The sequence below is a fragment of the Mustela nivalis genome, assembly GCF_964662115.1.
Source record: "Mustela nivalis genome assembly, chromosome: 13".
NCBI classification, from domain to species: domain Eukaryota; kingdom Metazoa; phylum Chordata; class Mammalia; order Carnivora; family Mustelidae; genus Mustela; species Mustela nivalis.
In genome coordinates this window covers 66,841,674-66,854,257 of record NC_139032.1, presented here as the reverse complement: position 1 = coordinate 66,854,257, position 12,584 = coordinate 66,841,674, and the positions used below count along the sequence as shown (strand labels likewise).

Below are 12,584 nucleotides of genomic sequence, written 5' to 3'. Positions count from 1 at the left end.
TCTAAAAATAAACTCAAGTGATATTTTCCTAAAGTTTATGACTAAGAATAAAAAGTGGAAAATATAAAAGACCGGTTTTGGCTTCATATAAGAAGATGTTTCTAATAATTATTGATTAAAGTCTCTCAGGAAGTGGTGGGGTTACCACTGCAAGAAAGGATGGATAACCACTCATAATGGATGTGCTAGAGGATATTCAAGCATTAAGTGTTGAGCTAGATGCTTGTAAATCCATGTGATTTGACTCTTGTGTTAACTGACCTTTAAATATTATTTGATAGATTAGAATCTTATTTCCTTTGGAGGTGGATACAATACTTGATATTGATATCTAGTAATTGCATTGAGAAATTCTACAAATAATTTAGACCAAGATCATTTTTGGTGACAGTGAGGAGATAGCTTGTTTTAGTTGATAATATATTTCAGAGGTTTTCCTGAAGAAATTTTTTTTCATCACAAAATCTTTTATTTCATTAGATGGATTTAGATGATAGAGGTATCTTTTTATTATTATGTGTTTCTTATTCTTGTTTTTTTTTCAAGATTTTATTTATTTATCTGACAGAGAGATCATAAGTAGACAGAGAGGCAGGCAGAGAGAGAGGGGGAAGCAGGCTCCCCGCTAAGCAGAGAGCCCAATGTGGGGCTCCATCCCAGGACTCTGAGACCAAGACCTCTGCTGAAGGCAGAGGCTTAACCCACTGAGCCACCCAGGCGCCCCTGCTTTTTTTTTTTTTTTTTAAGTTTCCATTTATTTATTTATTTGTCAGAGAGAGAGCGAGAGCAAGAGCACAAGCAGGGGGAGCAGCAGGCAGAGGGGGAAACAGCTTCCCCACTGAGCAAGGAGCCCAATATGGGACTCAATTCCAGGACTCTGGGATCATGACCTAAGCCCAAGGCAGAAGCTTAACCACCTGAGCCACCCAGATATCCCACATGTTTTTTTATTTTTTTATTTTATTTTATTTTTTAAAAAAGATTATTTATTTATTTATTTGACAGAGAGAGAGAGATCACAAGTAGGCAGAGAGGCAGGCAGAGAGAGAGAGAGGAGGAAGCAGGCTCCCTGCTGAGCAGAGAGCCCGATGCGGGACTCGATCTCAGGACCCTGAGATCATGGCCTGAGCCGAAGGCAGGGGCTTAACCCACTGAGCCACCCAGGTGCCCATGTTTTTTTATTTTTGAAGTAGATGAAATCTACAAGGTGCTGGGATCCAATATTTCTAACTTACTGGTGTGATAGTGAGGATACATTTTTTTTAAGATTTTAAAAACTAATTAATTTATCTAGAGAGCAAAAGTGGGGATAGGGGCAAAGGGAGAAGGGGAGAGAGAATCTCAAGTAATCTCCATTCTGAGTGTGGAGACCAGTGTGGGGCTTGATCTCAACACTGAGATCATGACCTGAGCCAAAATCAAGAGTTAGATGTCTAGCCAACTAAACCACCCAGGTGCCCCGAGGACTGAGCCATCCAGGCATCCTGAAGACACGTTGTTTTTAAAAGTGCCTGAACTTCTCTTCTGTAATTATAAGAGTAGAAGATCCCATCTGTTTTGGGGGTAGACTCACCCCTTTGAGAAGGACCATAAGGAGGAGTGCTTTTAGTTGTCTACCCATATGTTTTTATTGGGTTAAGCCCAATGTTGTAGAGGAAGCAGAAGGTGACTAGCCAGGAGCTAAACAGGGACATGGTTTCAAGAGGCCCTTATGAGGGATTATGTCTAGTAGATCCTAGGAGCAGTGATATTCAGTAATGAGGTAGAGTTTTTTTTCTGCATCACTTTATTTTATTCTCAAGCTAAGTAGTCTGTTAAATGTGACAACCTCTTGAATGTATGTGTTTTGTATATACTCTTTGGGGTGTGAGATGGGCTGTAGAGAACTTAAGTACAATGAAAAATAATTGTAAGATAATCAGAAAAGTGATAGAGAAGAACAGTAAAGCTGTCTGGAGAAAAGTTGACCAAGAACTAAGAAAATGTAAAAAGTCCTCAGCAATATTTGCAATGGGGGATAAATTGTGTGTATTCATGCAGCATGAAGGTTATATTATTGTAATTATTATATTTTTATAATTTGTACTAAAGGAAGAAGTGACTCCTGAGTGCTGGTGAATTTGGGAACAACAGTATTCTTTTCTTTTCTTTTTTTTTTAAAGATTTTATTTATTTATTTGACAGAGAGGGAGATCACAAGTAGGCAGAGCAGCAGGCAGAGACAGAGGGGAAGCAGGCTCCCTGCTAGCAGAGAGCCCAATGCGGGGCTTGATCCCAGGACCCTGAGATTATGACCTGAGCCGAAGGCAGAGGCTTTAACCCACTGAGCCACCCAGGCGCCCCGGGAACAACAGTATTCTTAAAAATGACAAGTTTTTGAGACAGAAGATGAAAGAGCAAGAGTGAGAAAGAGATGGAAACAGTCACAAAATGACAATGAGAGGGAGAGACACAAACAGTATTCTAAAGAATCAGGAAAAAGGGATATACAGAGGAAAAGTTAGAGCCCGGAGCTAGTGAGGGAGAGGAAAAGGGAGAGGATGAGTAAGATTTTATCTTAACGAAGTCCCAGTAGTTCATTTTTGTTTTTGTTTCTCTTGCCTTTGGAGATGTATCTAGCAGGAAGTTGGTACAGCCAAAGTTGAAGAGGTTGCTGCCTATGTTCTCCTCAGGGATTTTTTAGAAAAAGATTTTATTTATTATTTGAGAGAGAGAGAACACAAGCAAGGCGAGAGGCAGAAGAAGAAGGAGAAGCAGAATCCCTGCTGAACATAAAGCCCAATGTGGGGCTTGATCCCAGGACCCTGGGATCATGACCTGAGCCAAAGGCTGGTGCTTAACCGAGTTACCCAGGAGCCCCTCTCTTCTAGGATTTTGATGGACTCTTGTCTCACATTTAGGCCTTTCATCCATTTTGGGATTGTGTGTGTGTGTTGTGTGTGTGTGTGTGTGTGTGTGTGTGTGTGGTGTAAGAAGGTGGTCCAGTTTCATTCCAGGAGTCTAGGAGTTGAAGAGACTGTCTTTTTTCCATTGGATATTCTTCCCTGCTTTGTCAAAGATGAGTTGACCATATATTTGAGTGTCTGTTTCTGGGCTCTCTATTCTGTTCCATTGATCCATGTGTCTGTTTTTGTGCCAGTACCATATTGTCACAAATGGCCACCAGACACATGAGAAAACACTCAACATCACCAGCATCAGGGAAATACAAATCAAATAACAATGAGATACCACCTCGCACTTGTCAGAATGGCTAAAATTAATGACTCAGGAAATAGCAGATGTTGACGAGGATATGGAGAAAGGTGAACCCTCTTACTCTGTTGGTTCGAATGCAAACTGGTGCAGCCACTCTGGAAAACAGTATGGAGGTTCCTCAAAAAAGTTAAAAATAGAATCACCCTGGGGGCGCCTGGGTGGCTCAGTGGGTTAAAGCCTCTGCCTTTGGCTCAGGTCATGATCCCCGGGTCCTGGGATCGAGCCCCTCATCGGGCTCTCTGCTCAGCAAGGAGCCTGCTTCCCTTCCTCTCTCTCTGCCTGCCTCTCTATCTACTTGTGATCTCTCTCTGTCAAATAAATAAATTAAAAAAAATTAAAAAAAATTAAAAAAAGAGAGTTACCCTATGACACAGCAATTGCATCACTAGGCATTTACCTGAAAGATACAAATACAGTGCTCAAAGAGGCATCTGCATCCCAATGTTCATAGCAACAACATCCACAAGAGCCAAACTAGGTGTCCATCAACAAATGACTGGATAAAGAAGAGGTGGGATATATATTCAATGGAATATCACTTAGCCATCAAAAAGAAAGATCTTGCCACTTGCAATGACATGGCTGGAACTAGGGAGTATTATGCTAAGCGAAATAAGTGAGTCAGAGAAAGACAAATACCATATATTTTCACTCATATTTGGAATTTAAGAAACAAAACAGATGAACATAGGGGAAGAGAAGGAAAAATAAAATAAAAGGAAAACAGAGAGGGAGGCAAACCACAAGAGACTTTTAACTATAGGAAACAAACTGAGTGTTCCTGGAGTGGAGGTAGGTGGGGGGGCTGGGGTAACTGAGAGATGGGCATTAAGGAGGGCACTTGAAGTAATGAGCAGTGGGTGTTATATGAAACTGACAAATCACTAAATTCTACCTCTGGAACTAAGAAAAAGAGAATGCCTTAGTAAGGATTTATAGGTTTATAAACAGTGGAAATGAATTCAATATATTTTTAAAAAAGATTATTTATTAATTTATTTGACAGAGAGAGAGAGAGAGATCACAAATAGGCAGAGGGGCAGGCAGAGAAAGAGGGGGAAGTAGGCTCCCTGCTGAGCAGAGGCCGATGCAGGGCTCCTGGGATGACCTAAGCCAAAGGCTGAGGCTTAACCCACTGAGCCAGCCAGGGACCCTGAATTCAATCTATTAAAGGAACTTTATTGGCTCACATAACTGAAAAGTCCAAACATTAATGTTTTTAGACCCACCTTGAACCAGGAGTTAATAATGACATCAAGCACACCCTAAGTTCTTCCCTCAGCTCTATCTTCCTCTTTCGTGATTTCATTTTCAGTCTGGCTCTCCCCATATATTGATAAAGATGGCCAGGAGAAGATCTGGACATATGTTCTACTTCTTAGAAACTGTTGAAAAAAAGAGTGACTCTTTGATGCTCAGGCAACATTTCGGCAATTAAGTGTTATTAGCATGGCTTAAGTCACATGCTACCCTGAATAAATCACTGTAACTAGGGGATGTTCATTTTTCATTGCCCAGTCTTTGTTTCATGCTTATCATTTGATCCAGAGAGTGTGGTCAACTTCAGCCAAATATAGACTGAGCGTGGGAGAGAGCTGATTCCTTAAAATAAAAAGATGTGTTCTTTTACAAGATGAAAGGATGCTGGGCAGACTAAAACAATATATACATTTATACCTGGAGGAGACTGAGAAAGAAGATAAAGAAGAGAGCAAAGAAAGAAAGGTTAAAAGAAGGAAAAGGGAGCAAAGATGAGAGAGAGAAGGCAATACATAGAGACAGAGAGAAACAGCATTCATCATGACCTCTATGAGATCAAAAGGCATAGTTCCATATAACTAGAAGGACTGCTGCAAATATATTATATGAAAAGATTTACATGGAAATTCTCTGTTGTAAGAATGAGAATTACACATTTGGCCTTACAAACACAACGCTTCCATTATACTGAACTCTGCAACTTCATCTGGGACTACATAAAATACGTCTCTCCAGATGGGTTCACATGTCCTAAACATATAGAATAAGATAACCACAGTCAGGTGGGCTGAACAGGTAGAAAAAGCTTTCTTTCTCCCCTCAGTAGAATTAATTCTTAGGATGGAAGAGAGGATAAAAATATAGGAGATGAAAATTAACAGCAGAGGAATCACCAGTAAAACAATACTTGCCACTGTCATGATAAGCACATTCATGGAAATATCTGAACATATGAGTTTAAGAAGGGCGAGGGAGCTCACAGGTAAGATGATCAATAACGTTATTTCCACAGAAAGGCAACACCATTGTCAGGGCTGTTTGCACTAAGGAATTCATACAGCCTATGATCCAGGACCAAGCAGCCATGTGCACATAAAGCACTCTGTTCATGATGATGGGGTACCTCAGTGGGTTGCAGATGGCCACATACTGGTCATAGGCCATCACAGCAAGAGGACACACTCAGTGGAGCCCAACCCAAGGGAGGCAACCATCTGCAGAGTGCAGCCAATGAAGGAGATGGATTTTGTCTTGGACCTAAATATGATGAGCATTGGAGGAATGGATGATGATGTATAGCAGATGTCCAGGAATGAGAGGTTCCCAAGGAAGAAGTACATGGGGGTGTGGAGGCGAGAATCCAGTATGCTGATGACAATGAGGAGACTGTTTCCCAGGAGGATTATCGCATACATGATAAGGCAGAGAGCGAACAGAAAAAGCTGGAGCTCTGGGTATTTGGAAAGTCCCACCAGAAAGAATTCAGTGACTGCTGAGTAATTTCCCATCTGCATGTGCCTGTGTCACCTGTGGAGTTCAGATAAGTTTATGACTTCAGGAAATTTAAATTATAATTTAGTTTAAAACATCACTTTTACCTGCAATATTTTGATTTTTCATTCAGCTCTGGGTATCAGAAAAGGCATAGATACAATTTTAACTTTATTGATGATGAAAGTGAAGCACTGAGAGATTCAGTACTTTGTAGGGCCATGCAGTAGCAGAGGCAAAGCTACCAATAACCCCAAGAATTGTGCTGTGAAGTGTCAGGCCTCCAATAAAATAATAAGGACAACATCATTCTAAATGTACATATAAATCTAAATATTAATGAGTATTCTGAAATAAAATCTTTTAAAAAGGAAGCTGGTTCTATTTTTAAAATAATACATCATGAACAATTAACCATGCCATTTAGCTTTGTGTGTGACTTTCAGTTGGTTCATGGTAAGATGTGGGAAAGAAATAATTTTGGCAATTTGTTGTGAGTGTTAAATTACATAAAATATCTTATGTGTCTATTATAATACATGGTTAAAACACTGTATCTGTAATTATAATATTTGTATAATTATATCATTGATTATAATTATTAAGTTTCTTGACTGACTCATAAAAATTTATGTAGTGTGTTTAAGGTGATAGCACTAAAGTTTGAGGTCCTAATGGACAGACTCTGAATATTTTCTTGTCTCAAGTTGACATATATCTATTCTTCTTTTAAGGTCCAGTCTAGAATTAATCTGGAACTATTTGAGATTGATGCAAGGAGCGTCCAGGGGTTAAGTGGCTTGGGTCCACATAAGTACAGTTTTTTTTAGAACCTGGCTTTCTCCTATGTCAGTATAAGTCACTTGTATTCCTAACATTTCCTAACACGTGTATTCTTCTAAATTCTGTAATTATTCTCTTCTTTCTTTCTCAACAAAATCCTTGATGCAGATTTTATATTGTTTTCATGCAAATTAATATACTAAAATACTAGTATTTAATGATAAGTAATTTTTTCTCTTAATCTTTGTATGTGCTATGTTGGAATGCATCTCTGTGTCTTTTTCTTCTTTTTTAAAAAATATTTTATTTATTTGACACAGAGAGAGCATAAGCAGGGTGAGCAGCAGGCAGAGAAAGAGGGAGAAGCAGGCAGCCTGATGTGGGGCTCGATCCCAGGACCCTGGGATCATGACCTGAGCCAAAGGCAGGTACTTAACCAACTGAGTCACCCCTGTGCCCCTACCTGGGCACCTGGGTGTCTTCTATATTATTTTTATTTTGTAGCAAGAAACCTTTTGATAATGAATATAAACTGTGCTTATAACAGTTCCTGAAACAAAGATTTTATGACTTTTGATAAGTGTTCGTATGGCTGACCCAATAATAGCTAGCTAATATTTATTGAGAACTAATTCTGTGCAAGGCACTGTCAAAGCACTTTATCCTATTAACTCATTTAATATTCATTGAAAACCTATGAGGTAAGTAATTTGTATAATAGCAGTATTAGATGCTGTTATTATCCCTGTTTTACAGAGGAGCAAACAGATAAATGGAAGTTAAATATCTTCCCCAACATCTTGTAACTAGAATCAGGATTTAATAAATGGCAGTTTAGATCAAGAATCAGCCTTTCTTTCTTTTTTTTTTTTTTTAAAGATTTTATTTATTTGACAGAGAGTGAGATCACAAGTAGGCAGAGAGGCTGGCAGAGAGTGAGAGAGGAGGAAGCAGGCTCCCTGCTGAGCAGAGAGCCTGATGTGGGGCTCGATCCCAGAACCCTGGGATCATGACCTGAGCCGACAGCAGAGGCTTTAACCCACTGAGCCACCCAGGCGCCCCAAGAATCAGCCTTTCTATCACAACTCTACAGTACCTATTACAGATCCTCTTCTTTACCTCTGAAAATACTACATGGTCCTCAGGTGTGTTGAATTATAAACACTCTTGCCTTGTTTTTTCTATCTCACATTGATCTTTCCATGTATAAGTTACCATGATATACACGGTTAATACCATATGAAAACTCAGCTGTGCTCCAGTTGTTTTGTACTTGTCTGATACAGTACTTCCAAGAAGACTCTCCTGCAACCAGATTGTCACCCCTAAATGTTGTAATATAGACCTTCTGGAGCAACTAGTGACCATTCTTCCTATGCTCTATCATAGCCATACTGAACTCCTCACCAATTACCCTAAACATCATTCTTATTCTTCTCTATTCTTTTGTAGATGCTCTCATCTTAAACTGGAAAGTCCCCATCCCCATTATTACCCTTTTCTAGGAAATCTTCCTGAATTAGTTTGGGTAGGATTCCTATTTTGAGAGGTTTCACAGAACTGTGCTACCTCTCTCATAGAAACTTTCATTTATTTGACTCTTAGCACAGTAGATACTGTAGTTTTATCAAAAATCCAGCTGGGATAAAGATAGAAACTGATCTTCAAAATAGACACCAGACACAGATTACTTAGGAAAGAGGTTATACTTCCCAGAAGCAAGTAATTTCTGTGCAACATAAAGAGTTTAATGTCCAAAAAATTATGGAACAGCTTTCAAGTCATTTTATCCAGCTAAAATAACTTTTATACCCCAGGTGTCAAAGACAGAATAAAACTATGGTTTAATTTCATTTAAATATACCTATGAAAATCATAAACAAATATAAAATAAAATCCAACTGTGTAATAGTTTCATAAATTCAAGGCATTTCAAATTAGTATTTAGAAATTGATCAGTATAAAAATATATGTTTATAGAAATTGATCAGTATAATATGGCAAACAAATTGGTAAATAAAAAACCCTATATGATCATCCAGATAGATTAAAAAATCATTTGATAGAATTCAATTTTCTTTCTAAATACTTAGTAGTTTAGACACGCACCAACTTGATTTTAAATGATGAAATTCTGTATTTCCCTAAAAGTCACTCAATTACTTTTATCATCATCATCCTCGTCATCACTATTTAATAATTATTTTTCTGAAATATCTAACCAACAGATAGTCATAATTTTTCTTTTTAAGGATTCTAAAAATTGGGCGCTTGAGTGGCTCAGTTTTTTAAGTGTCTGTCTTTGGCTCAGGTCATTACCCCAGGGTCCTGAGATCAAGTCCCACATCTGGTTTCCTGCTCAGTGGGGAATCTGCTTCTCCCTCTGCTCTTCCCCCCCTGCTCATCATCTTTTTCTCTCTCTCACTCTCTCTTTCAGATAAATAAATAAAATCTTAAAAAAAAGTTTTAAAAAGGATTCTGGAAATCTGGTATGTGGTAAAAGGACTTACTATATGATATGTGAGAAAACATACCTTCTTTTGTTAAACCATTGAAAAGTTCAGTTTTGCTGGGCACCTGGGTGGTTTAGTCAGTTGAGCGTCTGACTCTTGGTTCTGCTCAGGTCATGATATCAGGGTTATGAGTTGAACCCTGTGTCAGACTCCGAGCTCAGCACAAGTCTGCTGGAGAGATTCTTTCTGTCCCACTCTTTCCTCTTCTATTTCTCCCCCTGCTCACACTCTCTCCCTCTCTCAAACAAACAAAAAAAGAAAATTAAAAAAAAAAGAAAATTGCAGTCTTGGAGATTAGTTGAGGACAAAGAAAAATGCTCATGATACGAGATTGTCAGATTAAAACAAGTCTCACACAATATAAATTATCCTATATGTGCATTTTGTATACATGTAGCTGAAAGAAACCTCATCAAAATATTAACTATGGGGACGCCTGGGTGGCTCAGTTGGTTAAGCAGCTGCCTTCGGCTCAGGTCATGATCCCAGCGTCCTGGGATCGAGTCCCACATCAGGCTCCTTGATCGGCAGGGAGCCTGCTTCTCCCTCTGCCTCTGCCTGCCATTCTGTCTGCCTGTGCTCGCTCTCTCTCCCTCTCTCTCTGACAAATAAATAAAATCTTAAAAAAAATATTAACTATGGTTTTCTTTATCAGATTTGGTTTTGAGGTAGTTAAAATTTTCTAAACTTTTACATATTTTTCACATTTTTCTTTAATAAAACTATATTTCTGATTATAGAAATAAAAAAAAAAGAAATTCTTAATAGGAAACTACCCTGGGGCAAAGATTGATATCTCTGTATTCTTTCTAATGATTAGGAAATTACTGAAGAAGCCAAAAGGTCCAGTTATTTGTTAGCCTCAGTTTTCTCTAAAACCCAAGAAGGGGAAAGAACAGTCAGTGGACTGGAAATTGATTTGAGATGTTTGGTGCTTTATTACATACAATAATTAATGCCTTTTAACATTCTGATTTCAGTCAATCTTACAAATACATCCACTCTGAGAAGACATACTGACACAGCCCACTTTTTGCAAAGGGATGCCAGAGCCCATTATTTGGAGTGTAACCAGGGTTAGCAACCAGGATGCAGCAATAGGATTATGTAGTAAAAAGAGAGGAGATAACTGCCTGAAACACAAGACCATGGGGAAATAGCAGGAACTTCTGTTACTTTGGCTTCTTTTTCTTTGTCCATAAAAAGGTCAAGTTTCAATTTCTTGGCTTTCTGAGCTTTATTCATCTTCCCCAAAGGCCCTGTCCTTAGATTGTTTTTCACCATTGGGCACCACCTATGCAAGGGAAGAAAATTCTGAGACTCACGGGTCACGTGCCTCTACTGTCTTCTACCTGTATCTATTAACAGAAGTTTGTATATAAAGTATATAAATACATCCAGCATTTCATATTTTGCCCCGTGGGCCTCTTATATCAGGCTATATGACAGCTATCCTGTAAAGCATCCTCAGGAGAAAATTCCTAGTACTAGGTATTGAATTCTATTTCCAGACATAGTGTCCCCTATTGTTTATAAAGCATCTTTGTTCTTCACAATATGAAACGTCCCTCACAGGAGATCCCCAGTGCTTGTCTGAATAAATAAGCCCGATGTGCCTCAAAAGAAAATGGATAAGGTGGAATGAACAAAGGCAAAGAGAAAAAGCAAAGGCCTTTTCTCTTCTTTCTACATGGTTTTGAGAATTATCCTGTGGTTTTTCTTAGTTTTCCTTCACTGTGGAAACCACATGCAGTTTTTTTCTTTTTTTTTTTATCCTCCTGGAAACACAGCAAAAATGTTTAGCTCTTATCCGGTGGGAACTTCTATCTGAGCGGTAGTCTCACTCCTGGAATTGATTCACCTTCACTCAGCCTGCCGGCTTTGACCATCTCTAAGATTGTGTTATGGAAGTCTACTGTGCCCTAATCTCTTTATCCCTTTGTCCAGACCACTGACAAGATATATTTGTGTAAAAGAATACCATGTCTTGAAGGAAAGAACAATTGGCTTGGAGTCAGAGAACTTAGGATCCCAGTCCACTCTCTGCTCTAGGTCTTCATAACTGTACCGATCTTGGGCAAGACACTTTCTTCCCTGAACATGATGTGTCGTCATCTGTAATATTAGCATAATAGTACTTACTTTATAGAATTGTTTTGAAGATTATTTGTGATATGTAATAATCCTTGACACAGAATGAGAATACAATGTGTTAATTTAATTCAGTCTCTCAGGCTGACATTTTCCCTTTTTCATCCTAAGGAGAAATGAATAGTTTAAAATTATGCTCATAGGTACTCAAGATACTTCCTTGATATAATAATTCTTTTAGCCCATTTTTTAATTTTTTTGTTTGGAATTTTTCAAAGTAGTAAAAAAAAAAAAGATTGAGGAACAGTTATAAATTGGAATGGAAGAGATAAGGGAGAAATAACAAGTATATAATAACAAGTGGAATCCTGAGGAGGATCCTGAAAAAGGAAAAGACATTAGTGGAAAATTGGTGAAATTTGAATAAAGTCCATAGTCAATATAATGTACCAATGTTACTTTCTTATTATTGATATTTGTACTATGGTTCTGTAAGATGTTAACATTCGAGGTTAGGTGAGATATATAAGGGAGCTCTTTGAACCAACTTTGTAAATTTTCTGGAAGTTTAAAATCAGTTTGAAGGAAAAAATTTTAAAAACAGAAAACATAAATTATTTATGATTTATCATTTCCAGTTCTCCTTCTCTTTCTGAAACAAATCTTTACAACTCTTTAGTGCTTTCTATTCAGTTCTTAGTGTAGGATTCTTACCTGCTCCCCACACAAGTAGGTAGCATTGCCTGTTGAGAGTTCAGTTTCTAAAAAAGGACATAGTTTTAGACACAGGCACATTCATCCATTTATAGTTCCTTTTTCTAGTATTTTACCATTTTCTTTGTGTCCAGATGATAAATTCGTTGTGGTTGCCCTTTCTCGGGCTGAAATTTTTGCTCTCTTCTTTTTGAGCTGTGGGGCCCACTGTTAGGAACACCACCGTTTCACATTACTGTGGTTAGTGTCAAGGGAACAGACCAAAAGTAAGGCTGTCATCCCTACTAAAATGTTCTGTCTTGAATTTGTATCAATAAATATGTGTTCTCTAATCTTGGGGCCCTAAGAATGTCCAAAGGACCTATCCATGGCTCTATTTAAATCATTTTTTCTTTTCTTCTAAGGGACCTTGTAATCCCAGAAGACATTTAAAGAGTATCTTTAAATTGTGTGGAAGGTAGTTGCAGCTCTTAA

At 38.2% G+C, this 12,584-nt stretch overlaps 1 protein-coding gene across 1 annotated transcript in view; it reads right to left on the bottom strand.

Moving 5' to 3' along the window:
* The window catches only part of LOC309846327 (olfactory receptor 13D1-like), a gene marked incomplete at both ends in the record, with an annotated part of 32,263 nt that extends 26,231 nt beyond the window's left edge, over positions 1-6,032 (bottom strand). Inside the window, 3 exon segments of the mRNA XM_082695195.1 lie at positions 5,185-5,489; positions 5,491-5,693; positions 5,696-6,032. Of these exon segments, the coding sequence (XP_082551321.1) occupies positions 5,185-5,489; positions 5,491-5,693; positions 5,696-6,032 (845 nt within the window).
* Positions 6,033-12,584: the final 6,552 nt, after the last annotated feature.